Below are 18,536 nucleotides of genomic sequence, written 5' to 3'. Positions count from 1 at the left end.
GAAATTAATGAGAGTGATATTTGCCTCACCAGGTGTAAGCAGTGCGGTAAGCAGTGTGGTAATATTCTTCCCTGAAGTAAAGCCCTTAAAAGCAAAAAAAGAAGCCTAGAAGCACACATATCATAGCCTTTACAAATATAACAACTTTGGGGCTGAAATGGACCGTATATATTTTAGCTTGTATCAAAACTGTCAGACAAGGCCCTGTGGAAAAGGGAATTCTTATTAAGGGACATAGAAATAGTGAGGCAGAAAGGGGATGACCAGTGTAGAGATATTTGTGGAGAATTCGTTACAACCACTAATTTAATTGTGATTACAGTCAACAACATCACCATCTGATAGAATTTTCTGTAATGATGGGAATGCTCTTGGTCTGAGCCGTCCAACACGGTAGCCAATAGCCACACGTGGCTGCTGCGCGTTGGAAGTCTAGCTGATGTGGCTGAGGAGCTGAATTTTTAATTTTAATTCACTTAAAATTAATTTTAAATAGCTACACATGGCTAATGGCTACCATATTGGATAGCATGGGTCTAACACCACTACTGCTTTAACTTGTAAATTTAGGAACGCCTTGTACCAGTGAACTCTCTCCAGGAGAAACTGATAGAACTCTCAATATAATGCAGTCTTCCAGCTGTGAAGAGTTTATTTACTAAAAACACAGTTTATGACTCACTCTGACCCCTACCCCAACCCATTACCCAAGGTACCCAGGATTGGTGCCTCCCTCATTCCCCCCGGGTAAGCCTGCAATGCCAGGCTCCGGAAGGAAGCGTACTCACCCTCACCCAGTGGAAGTTCCTCTTCCTGCTCGCTGGGGGACGGCCGCAGGGGCTGCAGGGGCTCCATGTTGATGATGAGTTGTTTGTTCAAGGAGTGGGAGCTGCGGCTCTGAGTGATGCTGGTTCTGAAAACAGACACAAGCCAGGGGGAACTGGTTTCCACTGGGAACACCGGCCCTTCCATCTCAGTTGGCTACCCGAGCTGGGAACTGCCCCTAGACTCACACAGGGCATTAGGCCAGTGGTAGAGATGACATAGCACTTCAGACACACAGCCCTTGTTATCCTTAAGGTCTTGATACGTGGTATAATGTCCATGTGTTCTAATGCAACACAGTGAAAGAAAACGTATTTCCCCACATGTCATCAGACTTGGACATGCTATGTGACAAGACAAGGCATTGAAAAAAGACATGGGCAACAAAAGTACACAAGAGGCAGGTATCACTGAACTACATATGCAGAAAAGTGAATGAAGGGCATGGCTCAAAGTAATTTAACAACCACCAAACAAACACAAAAACAAAAAACTCTGCCAGGCAGATGGCACAGGCTTTCTATAGCCATGAGCTGGATGTCCAACATTTAACATCGATGCTTAATATTCCCATTCAAATTCACACCCCACTCATGAACCAACCACAGAACCCAGCTCCACTTTCTCCTTTTGAAAGGAGCACATGTATGTCAGTAGCTCAATGGGCAGCAGATGGCAAGGAAAGGTGTCTCGTCAAGACTACTGGCTGATAGCCAGGAAGCCCATCTACACTGTCTGCCCTGACAGACAGGGACGTGGGGTACCTCTGGTGGGTGTTTCAGCACCCTTCCCATCCCCATGTCTCCTGTCAAAACCCAAACCAACCCGTCCTTCAAAGATGATGTCAAATGTCTCCTTCTTCTTGAAGCCCTCCTGGATTGCCTTCACAACGAACTCCCTCTCCCCCTTCCTTCTCACACTACTGTCCCTTCTTTCACAGCTCGTCACATTTGTCACCTTTGTCGCCCTGTAATTATTGGGGTGCTAATCAGCCCCACCTTGATAAAGCAACTTAAGGGCAGAGACTGACCTATCCATTCTCATGTGCCTTATAGCACCTCCCTTGGCATCTTGTTAAGGGGTGTTCAGTTTGAAACTGAAGTAAACTTGGCATTAAGTTGCCATTTCAGACTGTCACAGGTGCTCTCCAGGCCAGCTGATGGGACTGCCTTACAGCCCAGGCATTTCTGTTGGGCATAGGAGCTGCACAGGGAAGAAGCTGTTAGCATCTAGAGTTAAAAGCCGCCCCCACCCCCCACCACAAGCTGCCACTGACTGGGAAGGAAATCTATAAGGACTTGCTTAACCATGGACTTCTTTTCTTCATTATTTCATTCTACAACCATTTATTTTGCAGCTGGTACGTATGTATTGTTCTGGGAAATCACGGTCCTCACCTTAAATAACTTACTCTCTAGAACCATGACTTTCAAACTTTTTTGACCAAGACTCACATTAAAAACTACATTTGATATCATATCTCTGTACACACACACACACACACCCGCAAGTGCACACTCTTGCTATGTGTGAGCCACTATGTTTTACTTTCCATTCTATTTAATTTCATTTAAAGTGCTGGTCTTGACCACTATTTTCACTTCATGACTCATTAATGTGCTACAGCCACAGCTGGAAAAGCAAATATCTCATGGAAGAGACTGACTGACGGCCGAGGCCCCAGGGGAGCACCGGAGAGGGGCATGTGATCCTGCTGTGAGTGAGGGGAGAGCCAGGAAAGACCTCCCAGGGAAGGGGTGATGTCAGCGGTAAGTCCTGGCAGGGTTGGTGGGTTTACAGGGAAAGAAGTGGAGGTGGGGATTCCTTGCAGGGGGAAGAAAGGAAGGAAGGAATAACAAGGGGAGATTAAAATTCACCATGAGCAATGGTGACTTCTTTTATTGTGAAGGCTTCTCATTTTTTTGAGATTTTCATGGGATTTCCATTAGCCCTGTGGCCTTCATGACTGTGATCCTAGCTCTGCAAAGCACATGTTGCCATGTTTGTGTGGACTATATAGTTTTCTGACCTCTGAAAAGCTCATTTTCCATTCTTGCACAAACCAGCTCTGAATCACCCATCTCTGACCATCCATGCCAGCTGAAATGGTAGCAGTTCCCCTCCCCCAGAAATTACTATGTATATCACAACAGGGAGGGACCCTTAGTGAGCCTTTATGGAGGCTCTTTTGCTCGCTGTCAGGTGAGGGTCTGTGCTGTGTTCCCCCCGTCTCGGAGCGCACGCAGCAGCCGACTTGGCCAAAATGCCTGACCTGCTTTGCAGCCCATTCACGTGCACTCCTGGCATAGAACAGTTTCTGAGTGAAACTGCCGTTAAGGATTCTACTGAGTAGAAAGGTTTCCTTCGGCAACTGCAGGCATATTCTAAGAGTGGCTTCAAGAAATGGTGGCATAAAATCGAGCAACAAATAACGAGGCTAGTGGAGTTACTGCAACCGCTCCTTGGAATGAAAGGAAGTGCTGCTGGCCTGTGAGTAAAAACTCCATCTGAAGAGACTTCAGTGTGAACATGTCTGTCAGATTCTAGCTTCCCATTTTTGGATGAGAGATAATAATAATAATATCACCACCTCACATCTTTATGGTACTTTATAATTTTAATACCCTTTATTTTAATGCCCATAACAAAGCCTAGAAGTCGGGGAAAGATATAAGAATCTCATTTTATAGATGAACAAACTGATGATCCAAGAAGTTAAGTGACTTATGCAAGACATAGCAACACAGCCAAGATCAGACCCATTCAGGACTCCGAGATGGGTGCTCATTTCAGGTACAAGTGCTGTTTCTGGGTATCCCTTGGTGGTGGCTCTATGCCCAGGAGGCTTAAAGAGCTGACCCTGAACTCTCAGACCTACAGCCCTCCGCCTCACTGGGCCTTGCAATGGGCAGGTGATTCTCACCAAGTAGCCAGCCGATAATTGTTTAAGAGAAACATTTCCTACCATGCAACCAGCTACTGGGAAGGAACAAGACGTTGCTACTGAAAGTGGCACACATCACCGTGGCTCTGACCACAGTGCTGCCTCTTGGGAGGGCGAGGTCCCCAGGGCAGCACCACGAACAGATCTCAAGTCTCAGAAAATTACAGATGTGAAGCTGTCATCTCACACTCCTAGTGCATACATTCACTCAGCAAATATCTACTGACCTCCTACTATAGCCAAGCACTGTGTTAATTGATGGGTAAGATGGAGATAACCAAGAGAGGCACAAGCTTTGTCCTCCCAGAGCTTACTCTGTATTATTACTTTAAACAAATTCTTCCTTGTATTGTCAGAGATTTGAGAGATACTGCCAAAGAACTGAGGACCAGAGAGGCATCCAGAGGATGTGAACTCAATAGGCTTTCACAAACAGGTAAAAGCGGGTAGTGGAAGAGCAAGAAAGAACATGTGAACCGGTGTCGAACGGGCCTATAGAGCCTTGTTTGCAGTAATATCCTGGGAGATTTTAGAAAATTCCAGAAAAGAAAAACTATAAATTGATGGATGCTTCATTTCCCATCTGCTCTGGTGGTTCAGTCCACTCCAGGAAAAGCTTTTCACTAGGGCCAATCTGCTCCCTTCACCCCCTCCCCCAGCAGTTATCTAGAGCCTGGCTATTCAAGGTGCAAACCATGAACTAGCCACATGGCCATCATCTGGGAGAGCATTAGAAATGCCAGATTCATGAATCCGAATCTGATTTTAACAGGATCCCCGGGTGATCCCTGTTCAAGCTACAGTTTGAGAAGCCTTGACCTAGGAAGCCTTAATTCCCATAAACTGTGCAAACATAAATTTAAAAGAGAAGTATTTTTTAAAATTCTTCTCTGATCTCATTAACCATCATCCATCAATGGTAACTATGGGCTTTTGGAAAGCTCTGTATATTTGGAATATGTCTCTCTGAAAGTATATTGTTAAAAACACTTTCCTACTTTGTGCCATCAAGGGGACTCTCCAGAATCGAGTATTTCTTTTTATTTTAAGATCAAACACTCAAGCTTCAAGCTGGAAGAATAAAACCAAGCTGAGCCCCTGGGGTAGGTCTGCCCCCCAGCTGAGCCCCTGGGGTAGGTCTGCCCCCCAGCTTCTAGGAGAATGCAGAGGCTTTCAGGGTGGCAGATGCAACAGAGAAAAGAGGATAGGACTCAGGAGCAGGACGCTGGAGTTCTAGGCTTAGTTCTGCCACCAAAATATTTATGCCCTTAGATAAATCATTTAACTTCTCTGAGACTCAAGTTCCCTTATCTGTAAAATAGAATCACTAAACTGAGTGATCCCTGAGGTCATTCTAGACCAAAGATTCTGGAAACATTTAAATGATATGTTCAATTATTTCTTCTTTTTCGTTTCTGCTGCACTGAGTGACCACAATTTGAGGCAGAGGAGGGGTTATAAAAAGACTATTAAAAAATGACTATTGTCATCAACAGGTACTAAGCTCTAAGACTTTCACAGGTATTGCACCAAGGTGTCCCAGCCAAGGCGCTCCAAGTTCCCTTGCCCACAGTTTTCTCCTGCTTCTCAAAGCAGGAGAGACTGCTTTTGCAGACTTGTATGTGACAGCTTCCCACTGGGTCACCCAAAACCAGGGATGAATTATTCTCTGCACACATCTGCACAAGATTGCATGCTGACTGCGGTCCTGTTCCCCTGTGTGGGGGCCCGCGCCGGGCTGCTCCACTGTCTGGACGCCCACACTGGCTGGCTTAGTTGCACTTCTGAGAGGCCATGGCCTCCTCCTGCCTGACAGCCCCAAGGACAAGGTGAGAGGCACCCAGTTCACTGGGTCACCTTGGAGATAGAGGAGACTGGGCAAATCCGAGCACAGGAAGACTCCAAGTTCAAAGATGGGGAAGGAAGGGCCGGTGCCCACCACTGTGTGGGAACTTCCTAAAGAATATATCTTATGACGATCTTGCCTTCAGAAGGGGGAACATCAGGATAAGAATGTTCTGCTTTAGATATTTAGCATGTTTGAAGTTTAAGATGTACAATGATTTGTGTAAACTGTGGTGGTAAGAAGTACAACACGATCAAGAGAATATTTAATTCCTAAGAATTACATATATTGCCATGTTAATGTAGAAGCGTACCCTTGACCCACTAATGACTAAGTTCGTCCTTCCTCTAAGTGGCTTTTGGGACTAAAGGGTCCAATGAGAGATGAGTACTCCACCCCCTCGTGTGAAATAGCCTAGAAGGAGTTGGGCCAATGGGAACTGGCCACGGCCGATGAACAGAGGCCGGAAGAGAGAGCAGTTCTAAGAGGACACGACAATGGACTCAGCCAGGAGATAACCCAGCCACCCGTGCCTCACACACTTCCTGCTTGTTCACGTGACCCTCCAGGCTGAATCAGGGCAGTGGCTCCACACAGAGCAAGTAACTCAGAGTGGAACCCAGCCAAATCTGTCTGAGTGAGATATGGGAGATGGTGAGAGTGCCATGCCAGGAATCAGGGCCTGAAAACGGCATAGGGCCAGGCAGCTGGTGTCCTTACTTTCTTTCTTGTTAGAGTGGATTTGGCGAAGCCAGCCTTTAAATCCTTCTGTCCATCCCAGAAATCTCCCGGCACCCTGGGGACCACCCCACTCACCTGTGCACCTCTGGAGGCTCCCTCTGGATTTTGGAGCTCGCCTCCACCACCTCTTTGGCAACTTTACCGCTGCAAAAGACAGAAACACAGTGTCTGTGCACAGACACTCAGAGTGGAAGGGGAGGGGTACGCACACTTTTTTTTTGTTTGTTTGTTTAACTTCACAGTGGTCTGACCCAGCTCTAGGAATCCGTGCCTTCTCCTCTACGAGGGGACATTACTATAGAGTTTAAGGGGCCCTGTGGGTATAAGAAATGAGTGGAGTGGAAAGGGAGGACCAAAACGGGTACAGGCCAAAGTGCACTGATTTATGAGTACCATATTCCAACGCAAATGGCTGTCCCAACCCAACCCCATCATCGAAATGGAAGCATGGGTACCCACCTATATCGAAATCTACTTCCTTTAAAAAGTATCTTGCTGCTTGACACAGTCTTGATCTGACTGGATTTTGCATACCTGTAAGAGAAAGCAGAGGAGAGGTGGCAGTGACCCTGGAAAGTCCAAGCAGAACATGCCATAGAGTGTGGTAATCGGATATTTTTGACCACCAAGAAAGAAATACATTTTACTGTATAACCCAGCGCACGCACACACACACACACACACACACACACCTGAAAGAAAAGTTACTTTCACCATGTGTATTGCAATCTGATTTTTTCTATGCAATCTTTTTTCATTCTTTTATATGCTGCGGATGACCCACACATTTGGTCTCATAATCTACTACTGGGACACGACCTGCAAAAAGGACCAGGTAATACTGATGATCAGAGGAATTCTTTCCCAGTTTCTGCTTGAGCGATACGGAGAGGGTGGGCTGGGTCACAGGGCATCATTAAATTCTTTGCTGGACGGACCTTCTTGCCTGTACCTGTACCAGCGCTGCAGCAGAAAACAGCTTCCTGGTGACGCAGGTCACTCACCGTGTCACATAGAACCCACCTACTGTGTATTTTCTAGGAGATGGCATCAGGGGCCCATGTCACCATGGAAACGATCACTGGCTTCTGAGTATTAAGAAGGGTTAAGTCACCACGACCTAGTGCCCTTTAAAAGAACCCGCGCTGGGACTTCCCTGGTGGTCCAGTGGTTAAGACTCCACGCTTCCACTGCATGGGGCGTGGGTTTGATCCCTGGTCAGGGAACTAGATCCTGTATACTGTGCCACGCGGCCAAAAAGAAAACGAACCCGTGTTGGTCGATGACTAAGATACACGAGGAACAGATGCCCAGCCAAGCACTGACTCAGCACCTCTGAGCCCTTCCCGTAAATAAGAACAAAACAAAAACACTCTGAAAAAAAAATCTAGAACATGGGCTGCCCAGAAGCCGCACAGGGCACTTAATTCCCGTGCTAAGCTCAGGAAGACACAGACTTTGCATTTGTGGAATGTAAGGCCCAGAGGGCCTAGATATTCATCTAGAAACCCCCATAAATTAGTGAACAGATGTAAATTACATGCTGTGGTGCACTTATGAAGGAAAAGATGCAACGAAAGTGTTGGGGTGAAAGTGGTGCCGATCTGGTCTGGGGGCCACAGAAGGTGCCCTGAGGAAGGGACCTTTGAGCTGAGATCCAGGGGAGGGAAGGTTTTAACAGGGCGGGTGATGGCAGTGTTCTAGGCAGAAAGCCCAGCAGGCAAAAGCTCTGAGCCTGAGCCCTGGAAGAACTAAGAAGATGATCTGACATGCATTTCCCGGTGTTGTCATTACGGTTGTTTTACACACATTGGCTCACATGTTTTCCCCCCTAATGTAGCAGGACTTGACCTTGTTAAAGATTTGGTCTTTGTCCTCAGAACAATGGAAAGCCACAGAAACACTCTTGTAAACTGCCTGAACCCACAGAGAAGGGCCCTGGCTACAAAGGATAAATCTAGAGAGCAAGATGGGCAGGGGAAGGAGGGCGCAAGCCCAGGGAAGGGGATTCCTGCCAAGGCAGGGCCCAAAGAAGACAATGTGGGAGCCCTGAGGACAAGCAGAGCACATGAGATCCACACCCCGCAGGGGGTCTGGACACCTAGGACAGGCTGCTGGCCAAAGCCAGGTTACAGACCACACCCAGTCAAGAGGAGAAGATGGCCCAGCAAGCTGGCTAACGTGGGGCAGCATCCACTGTGCCTGGTCCTCTGAGGATGTGCCTGCCCTGGGCCTGTCTGCTCCCCACACCTCCGACCTGAGCCCTAGACAGCCGTGGGCCTGACACATTTGCCACCACCGGATGCCTCCCCGCATCTTCTCAGCAGGGTTGTTGCTCCCACGTACTCAGAGATGGAGGGTGGAGAAACATTCTAAAGCAGTTTCTGCTTTTTTTATTGTTTTGCTGTTATTGTTCTAGGTTCCTAAGGGCCCTCGGGGCAAGGAAGTCTGCTAAAAAGATTACTAAGAGTCTTTTTGCTTGTTTGTTTTTGTTGTTGTTATCTTTTTTATTTTTATTTTTTCTTATTAGTCATCTACTTTATACACATCAGTGTATACGTGTCAATCCCAATCTCCCAATTCATCACACCACAAGAGTCTTAATTACAGTTTTCTTTTTTAAAAGACTTTTAAATTTATTTATTTATTTATTTATTTTTGGCTGTGTTGGGTCTTTGTTTCTGTGCGAGGGCTTTCTCTAGTTGTGGCAAGCGGGGGCCACTCTTCATCACGATGCGCAGGCTTCTCACTATCAGTGCGCAGGCCTCTCACTATCGCGGTCTCTCTTGTTGCGGAGCACAGGCTCCAGACGCGCAGGCTCAGTAGTTGTGGCTCACGGGCCCAGCTGCCCCGCGGCATGTGGGATCTTCCCAGACCAGGGCTCAAACCCGTGTCCCCTGAACTGGCAGGCAGATTCTCAACCACTGCGCCACCAGGGAAGCCCTTAATTACAGTTTTTGAAATTCAGACTCAACTCTGTGCCCATTTTATGCAAGATGCCAGAAGCTCAAAGGGGTGTGGACAGCACAGCAATTCCGGTGACAGGGGGCTCTTCTGGGCAGCAGTGGGTGGCTCTGTCTCTCACCGGTTCAGCCTCAGCTCCTGCCCCTCCAAGTCCCATGTGGAGGCCACTGTCTTCTCCTTACACCCAGAACAGCCCCTTGGTGGGTGGCCTCAGTGCTCCACTGCATTCACACAAACCCAGAGTGCCTCAACAAAAACAGGTCAGAAGGCACGTTGTGCAGAGAAAGTGAATAGCTGTCTGCTCAGGATGAGAGGACTGAAAAAAAGCGTTGGCTTCTTCCTGGCAGCTGAGTGCCCTTGATGATTATTTGCATGATTTCATTTGCTCACAGACACTCTACCGAGAGCATTACCACCAAACCCACACCTTCCCAAATGTCCAGGGAGACGCCCGATAATGTTTGGGCTGAGATATTTAATGGAATTTTAACAGGGGAATTTATTCTGAGAGCTTGAACCCCACAAACCCCCTGGGAATTGAGAAACAGAGAGTAGGATGGAAGGAAATGCACGGGGGCAAGAGAAAGGTGGCTGGGTCACAGGAGATGCACCTAGTCGTCCTTCCAAACCTGGCTGTGCGTCAGCTGCCCCTGGAGGAGGGGTTAAGAATACCAGCTCTCAGGCTGCATCACTGCAGATTCTCATAAGGCAGGTCTGGAGAGGGGTCTGGGAGTTTGTATTTTTGTCAAACACTCCAAGGTCATTCCAAGGCAGCCTACTTGCACTGGAGAAACTCTGAGTCCCCATATTCTCCTTGAATGACTCCCAGGTGGCATTTTACCTGAAGAAACAAGGGTCCAGGTTCTTTCCTGCTTTTGATCCTGTGACCTTGGGTCAAGTCATGTAGCTTCTCTGAGCCTTAGTTTCTCTATAAAGTTTTTAAAGGGTAAGGGTATTATAATGCCTAATTCATAGTATTCTGAGGAGGGTTAAATGAGATTAAATGATTTGAAAACACCTAGAGTACTACCTGCTCATTATATAACACTTTCCCTCCTTCTCTCCCTTTCCCCCAACCCCCCATTATCATTCTCCAGACCTCTGTATTGCCTTCTCACTATTGAGCTAACAAAGCCAATCCTCTAAGCCATGACCAATCCCACGAACCATGTCAAACACTCTGAAGGCCAATAAAAGAGCCTTCATGCTCTAGCTCTAGCTGACCTGTTCCAGCTCTCTGTTCCCAGGCTCTCCCATCAACGAGCCCAAAGCAAAAGTCTTCCTCCCAACGAAGGCAATCAAGGCACAACCTAGTGAAAATAGCAATTCTCTCTCCTCTGACCTTCTTCCAGGCCTGCCCTCTCCCCACTTCCACCTCCAACTCCCCATCAAAATTCCAGCACAGAAGCATTGACTATTCTCAAACATCTGACCTCACAGAGAAATCCAGTCCCCAGTTGACCAGCACATGACTTGGCAACACCTGTGTATTCACATGGTAGCTTCATCACTGCTTTCCTTTCTGCTGTCACAGCTCTCCACCACCCCCACCCCGGAACTGCCAGGGCAGAGCCACTGTACCCAGAGACCACTGTACCCTTCCATGGCACTAGGGAGTTGTGCCCACTCCTGACATTGAAGGTGTGTTTTAAATGGGGTAATATATGTGAGGTGTGCACACATGCGGACAGTGCCTGGAACAGGCAAAGTGTTCTCTGAGTGTCAGTATCATCCGCTGCACACACAGCACAGCTCTGCAGGAACACGTCTCCACTCACCCCTGCCTCTAGCTTCTCTCCTCTGGTACCTGCTACTACAGGGGCTGGGGATGGAGGTCAGCACACTGGGTAGTGCTCTAAAGGCCGCCTCTAGAACTAACAATACAACTTCCCTTTTTCCCATGGTTTACAGCTTCTGGAGTAATCAGAGCAATAACAACATATGTTATTATTGAGCCCCTACTAGGGGCCATTCACCGTCCAGAGCATCTTAAATACACTAATTCATTTCATCCTCACAGCTCTCTCCTAGGAGGAAGCAATCCACATTTTTACATGAGGAAATTGAGGTAGAGAACGGTGAAGTCACTTAACAATGGTCACATCATAGAAGCTGGAGGAAGCAAGCTGCAAACCCAGGCTTGTCTGTATTTTTAAAATAATGCTTTAGCCATGCAGGTTCTTAGACTTCAGAAAGCAGCAGGATCACCTGGCAGGCTTTTGAAAACACAAGGTTCTGAGTCAGTAAGTCTGGGCTGGAGCCCAAGAATCTGCCTTTCTAACAAGTTCCCAGGGGATGCTGAAGCTGGTCCAGGGACCCTAACTTTGAGAATCACTGGATTAGAGCATTGAACCCTAGGCCGCAGGTTCACACTTCCTGGGAAAGGTGTATTACTACCAACATCTAGTCTCCTCATCCCAGATTCTGAATTTTTAAAATAACAGCTTTATTGAAATAGAATTCACATAACATAAAGTTCACCCTTTTAGATTTTATGTTTCAGTGGTTTTCAGTATAATGCACGAAGTTAAAAATTCATCAAAAAAACATTTTCATCACCCCAAAAGGAAGCCCCTGTACCCACTGGCAGTCCCTTCCTTCTTCCACTCCTTATCTCCTCTACTCCTTAGTATCATGTTTCCAAGTTTCATCCATGTTGTAGCAGGAATCAGTAGGTACTTCCTTCCTTTTATGGCTGAATAATATTCCACTGTATGGATATACCACTTTCCTTTATCCTTTTATCAGTTGATGGGTATTTGGTTTAGCTATTATGAAGAATGCTGCTATGAACACTCATGTACACATTTTTGTGAGGACCCAGATTCCAATTTAATTGGGTCAGGGGTAGGGTCCACGATGGTATTGTTTAAAAGCTCCCCCAGGTGATTCTAACATGCAGTCCCTCTGAGAACCTCTGGTTTAGAGCCTTATTACTCAAGTGTGGTCCATGGGCCTGCAGCTCAGCATCACTGGGGAGCTTATTAGAAATATGGACTCTTGGGCCCTACCCAGACCTACTGAACCAGAACCCACATTCTAACAGCATCTCCGGGTAATTCACGTGCTCACAAAAGTGTGAGAGGAGTCAGTTTAGGGAGCTACTCTGGGTCCTTGACAACCAAGTATAATACTGTTCCTTTGACAAAATGTACACTAACTCCAGAAAAGGAATTTATCAGGGACTGCCTTTATGTCCTGCACACAATTCCATACAAAGTTGGGAACAGAGAGTTTCATTTGAGCCTCCACTGTGTCCCCAGTGCCTAGCACTGACGTGGCATAAAGCTAGTGTGAGATAAAGATTCATCAGATGGAAGCACCAGGGAGCCACTGAACCCTTCAGGGAATCCAGTGTGCTTTCAGGGAATCAGCGCCCAGAAACGGCATGTTCCAGTGCTCATTTTAGGTGGTAGCACCTAAAAACACACGGCATAGAGGAAGCTCTGAGATGGTAACTATCTAAGTCTGTGTTGGGGATCCTCTGGGGTTCGGAGCAGGAGGGAGAATCAGAGTTTCTGCTTCTGGGCTCTGTTCCCAGGCAGCAAATCTCAGAGTCAGGGCTTTCAAACCTGGTCAGTGGCCCTGGGCCAGCTGACAACTAGCATCATAGTCATGTGTTAAAAGCACACTAGGGAATTCTTGGCCACTGGGCCTCCCTGTTCTCATGGCAGGTGAAGTGAAAAGGAGGGAGCAAACCACCCCCAACCCAGAAAACAAGATCAGGGCCCTTGCTCTGCCAGCTGAAACCATGAAGGCACAGTGCCGGTCAGCTGGAAGCAGGGCCAAAAGCACTGCCTGGGAAAGGGATGGAGCAGGGAAGGAAGCAGGGGCCCACTCCTGAGCGTCACAGAATCAGAGCCCTTCAGAAGTGACTGTGCTCAGCGACCAACTGGCACTCGAAAGACTTTCACTGTTAGTGGAGGGGGTAGTTGTCATAGTCATAGCAGCAGCTACCGCTTATTGATGGTCAATGTGCCTGGCAGAACTAAACACTGCAGGGCAGGGATCGCCAATCACATTTTACAGATGAAAAATAAAGATGAGGCTCAAAGCGTTCAGTGTTTTGTTCCAGGCCACACGGCTAGTAAGCGACAGAGTCAAGATTCAAACCCAAGCCTGTTGGCTTCTAAAGCCCACAGTCCTTAACACTAGGCCACAGTGATGCAAGCAAACTATGCCTGAGTCCCAGTTCCCTCCATTCTACAGATGAGAAGGCTGTGGCCGGGCACTGGCCCAAGGTCACACAGCTGGGTCAGGACGAGCTATATCTTTCCTCTTTCCTAAGGAACGGGGATGGTTATGGGACAATGGAGGAACACAAGGTTTGGGCAAAACTCAGATCAGTACAAATATTAGTGATTAGAAGTCCTAATGGGAGAGATGGGGTAGCCTGTCCCAACCAAAGCAGAGGTGTTGAAGCAAGGACTCGGCCAACTCTATAGGGTGCCACCTGTGCTCACAGCTACCTACACTCCCTGGGTCTTCTGAAGCATCTACAGATGATTGGAAGTGGTTTCTTTGATATGCCTAGTTGGCCCATTCAATGACAGAATTATCAGACCACTTTGTTAGCTGCCAGATAATGAGTGTATCCCAAAATGTCCAAAACGGATTCCTTCGATTGTGGGGTTTTTTCCCCTTCTTCCCCCTCTTTTCAATTCTGTTTTTACCTTTATTTGACTAAATATACCAACTGACTTGCTCACACGTGATAAAACAATATGTGTGGGGCTTCCCTGGTGGCGCAGTGGTTGAGAATCTGCCTGCCAGTGCAGGGGACACGGGTTCGAGTCCTGGTCTGAGAAGATCCCACATGCCGTGGAGCAGCCGGGCCCGTGAGCCACAACTACTGAGCCTGAGCGTCTGGAGCCTGTGCTCCGCAACAAGAGAGGCCGCAATAGTGAGAGGCCCGCGCACCGCGATGAAGAGTGGCCCCCACTCGCCGCAACTGGAGAAAGCCCTCACACAGAAACGAAGACCCAACATAGCCAAAAATAAAAATAATAAATAAATAATAAATTAAAAATTAAAAAAAAAACAATATGTGTGCAAAAAAAAAAACCTACTCAATGTCCTAAGTAATTAGATAGTGGTGATGGACGCATAACTTTGTGAATTATACTAAAAACCACTGAATATATACTTTAAAGGGTTAATTTTATGGTATATGAGTATTATCTAAATTTTTTAAATGATTAAAAACAAAAACAAAAATAAAAAAATGTGCAGGCTCCAAGTAAAGACTAAGAGCACCAGACAGTCTGCCTTTCCTTCTGTCCACTCTCATGTGGAAGGAGAGGTCTAGACATGCTGATTTTTCAGAGGCCATCAGGTGTTCTTTGTTCACCAGTTCTCAAACACTGCAGGGGACCCACAGATGCCTTGAGGTCTCATTGATACGTATCATCCTTCCAAGAAGCACAGCATTTTGTGAATCATCTCATGCTCCTGACAGGATTTGCCCAGGATGTAGGGGTTTCCTGGGACACCGGACTCTCATTCTAAACCTGGGAAAGTCCCGGGCAAACTCACACAACTGGTCACCCAACCTCCTGGGGAGCAGTGAGCAACGAGTGAAGGGTCTCCAGTCCCCAATCCCAACTCTGGTCCCCACCAACAACACAGCTTCTCTATTTTTTATCTTTTTTACGTATTAGGCTTTGCCTACACTTTCTGTTTAAGGGAAAGAGTTCTGTGGCTGAAAAGGGGTTTGAAAAACACTGTTCCAGCCTTCATTCTCTTGATGGTCCTTGTCAGCCAAAGCCCAGGACATTCAGAGATTCAGCATTTTCAGGTAAGTCTAATAAGAAAGACAGTATTTCAGTGGGGAGGGGGTTGGGGAATAGAGCAAAAGCCACCTGGATGAGCTCCAGGTGTGAGCGGTGCTGATACCCCAGGCGGGGCTGGCTAGGTTCCTGACCGCATCCATCACCGCTGCTCTTCCAGTCAGCAAGTGTCTCAAAGAGGAGAAGCTAGAACTCATGGAACAATCCTAAATTTTAACCTCTTTTGAAAGCTGAGAGCTCTATGGATGGTTTCTGAAGTCCTGTCCGCACTGACTTTCTACAGTCCTGGACTCTGATGGCATTCCACCCACAAACCTTTGGCTCTCATCTCTATATACTGAAGCCTTCTTACTATGAACATGTGTGATTCCCTGCCCAAGGTTTCTTTTCCTAGTGTTGACAGCACATTCAACCCATGCTCAGAGTAAGCCAGAGGGGCCAGAGAGTATTAGCTCTGCCCTCGTAAGTGTCTCTAAGCCAAAATGAATGGGGAATTAGTACATAAACAGCCCAGCCTCCTTGGTGGTCAGTGGGAGAACTTTGAGGCATGTTCTACAGTCTGCCAGAGTTCCCCAGCAGAGCTGAACCCAGCTGCTCAGAGCAGTGACTGCTCAGTAACGTGTCCTAGATTGCTTATTTCTCCCTCCTCCACTCCCCTATTGGTATGTTCAGTAATCACATCCCAAAGAAAAACTACTTGCACAAAACTCTTCTCAAGGTCTGCTTCTGAGGAGACACGAACCGAAAATAGATCCTATGACAGGCTGGATGGAAATAGCAATATCAAAAGAAGAAGAAGAAAAAAAGCCCACAGCAATTCTATGGGAAACACCCAACATAAAATAAAGTTCAGGACTTGATCAGGCCAACAATGGTTGGGAGTCACCCTGAACAATGCACCAAATTTATAATTCACTTAAATGTACTAAAAAGGACGATATTAAAAGAAATGAATATGCAGCTATTTGCAAAACATAAAGGGTCCCAGGGGTGCTTTTAAAACCTATGATTAAATGAATAAAAGCTACTTACTTATAAAAGGCCTGGTTCTCCACCCCACACTTCCAAAGATGTTTGCAGGCAGCGGGTGTTGAAGTATGGAATGCCAACATGGCTTTTTTCTAATAAAAAAATAACAAAACAAGAAAGGGCATGTTAAACACAGTATATGTTTTTCATGTTTTTCCTTCAAGAATTTACCTATTTGCATCCTGCCGCTTACCAAACAGATCTGAAGTAACTGATGCATTACTGTGTTCTTAGAAGTGGTCCTGAAATGGTATTCCCCCCTCCCTCACCCTTTGCAGATGTTACTAACCCATCCAGGCCCTGTTTCTGATAAATAACAGCTTCACAATCCTTCTCAACACTCCAAGCATTGTCTAACTCTCAATCAGAGTTGGATGACTTTAAAAACTTATTTGCCATTCTTGAATATCTAGTGCTTAAACCAAAAACTAGGGTCAAGAAAATCCAGAAACTTCCAGACCTAGCTCTGAGGCTCAAAGTTTCGGTAATGGCCTCCTCCCAAATGATGAAGCCAACCTACATTTTAAGATTCCCTGGACTTACAGACTCTGTTTATAAAACTCTAACCAGCACTGGCTGATAGCTATCTTTAAGTATTATTCATTTGTTTCATCATTCTGGCAAATTGCAGAGGTAGGGGGAAGTTCAATTTTCTATTTCTCAAGTCTATCACAGTCTAATCTTTACACAGGGGTATATGGACAGTATTGCTCACTGAATTTATTCTTAAATGTGCAAACCCGGTGTTTATTTAACTCCAAACTTCCAGTATCATCACAAACTTTAACATCGTGGTCTTTTGGGGGCTACATGACTAAAGGCACATTTTACACTTGACTCTTTCTCCTGCACATACACACCTACACACACAACAACAGACAGCTAGAAAAACAGTTTCTGACCTCCTTCTGGGTGCCAATCACATAAAATGTCTTCCCTTCAAACTTCAATTTGCAGACATCCGACCTAAGAAAAGAAAATCTCTTTGGGTGAGAAGAAAAAAAGTAGCAGCTAACCAAGGTACCTGGCTTTCCCATAGGAATCTGCCTGACTCACAAATGCCAAGCAGACTGCAATGAAACAAGATATTATCTTATCTCGGCTGAAGGTCTAATGAGCAGCGAAGAGTCCCCAAGTGAATGATACAGCAATTTTCTTCCCAAGTGAGGCTCCGTAGGCAGCTCAGAATTATTTATTCCATTTTTTTACCGTTAAGCTGCACCTTTCCTCCAAGGAGCTCTAGGGGTTTCATGAACATTAATGACCAGAACAATGTTAACTGGTCAGCCCATTTTGCGAGATAGGAAGAATGTAGTTATTTCATATTCGGTTAAAGAAACAATAGGGATTCACAGTATCTGTAACCTTTCACATCCATCTCCAAGAAACACACACCAAAATGCAAAATTTTCATTTCTGCTCTCCCTGTTGATAAATGAATAATTGTATTAGATATTGAGATGCTCAAAATTGTTAAGGACAACTTGATGAACTGTAGTCAAAAGACTTGAGGCTTCATCTTAAGGAGCTGCTCAGTTAAAATCTGACTGAAATGTAGACCTAAGGTCACCTCCTTGGTGAGGAGACACGTGTAAAGAGAGGAGGGAATTCTATTTTTATTCCTTTGATCTAATTCCTAGGACAGTGATGTGTGCCCCTGTGCTTTTCCTGGGGGAAAAGGAATTGTGAGGTCATATTAAGCTGTGGAGAGGATTTGCAAGAGTGACAAAGCTCAATGGACATCAAAACCAAAACAAAACAAAACTAGGTTTAACGTGGGAAGAAACTTTATTTTAGTAACATGTACACGGCTGTTACAAATATGTGCTTAAGCCATGGCTGGAAGGGATGGGGATGACATCAGCACCCCACCAGGAACACCAAGATGTAGGATCCAGAAACAAATGGTCTGGAGATTGTCCATCTCAACTCTTCAGTGTACCCAAGAAGAAACTAAAGCCCCAAATGGGAGAGACTTGCAATTAATCTGCACGTGAGACATGTCAGGTTCTAACCCAGCTACTCCAAAGTTGACTAGTACCTGAGAATCAAACACCCTTCAGGATCCTCAAGGCTTTTGTAGTCCTAGGAGAGGATGGGGGAAGTCCCTGCCCTCATTGCCCATGCTCCCCAAAGTCAGCAGAAATCGCTAGGGAACTTATTCTGGAATGGACTGAAGTGTGGTTAACATTGGAGCTTCTTTACAGGTACTGAAAATATAGGGAGGAAAATTGGTAACTCCACCATGTTATACATTCATATAACATCCTTGTTCACAAATCAAATCACTCACACACACACTATTTTACCTGTTTCTCCCCCATCTCCTTTCTTTCCTGTAAAGCAGTCGGATATAGCTGATGCCCATTTTATGGATGAGTACATTGAGACACAGAGA

The 18,536-nt window shown here is 46.1% G+C and overlaps 1 protein-coding gene across 3 annotated transcripts in view; it reads right to left on the bottom strand.

Moving 5' to 3' along the window:
- FRMD3 (FERM domain containing 3) overlaps positions 1 to 18,536 on the bottom strand; it is a 311,279-nt gene that overhangs the window by 52,014 nt on the left and 240,729 nt on the right. For all 3 annotated transcript variants that reach the window (XM_036856636.1, XM_036856635.1, XM_036856637.1), the window contains 5 exons: positions 17,041 to 17,104; positions 16,142 to 16,230; positions 6,816 to 6,890; positions 6,432 to 6,500; positions 789 to 913 (listed from right to left, as the gene is read on the bottom strand). In XM_036856636.1, coding sequence (XP_036712531.1) covers positions 789 to 913; positions 6,432 to 6,500; positions 6,816 to 6,890; positions 16,142 to 16,230; positions 17,041 to 17,104 — 422 coding nt within the window. The remainder of the gene's footprint in view (positions 1 to 788; positions 914 to 6,431; positions 6,501 to 6,815; positions 6,891 to 16,141; positions 16,231 to 17,040; positions 17,105 to 18,536) is intronic.

The sequence above is a fragment of the Balaenoptera musculus genome, chromosome 6 (genome assembly GCF_009873245.2).
Source record: "Balaenoptera musculus isolate JJ_BM4_2016_0621 chromosome 6, mBalMus1.pri.v3, whole genome shotgun sequence".
Taxonomy (NCBI): Eukaryota; Metazoa; Chordata; class Mammalia; order Artiodactyla; family Balaenopteridae; genus Balaenoptera; species Balaenoptera musculus.
This window is presented reverse-complemented; position numbering and strand designations above follow the sequence as displayed.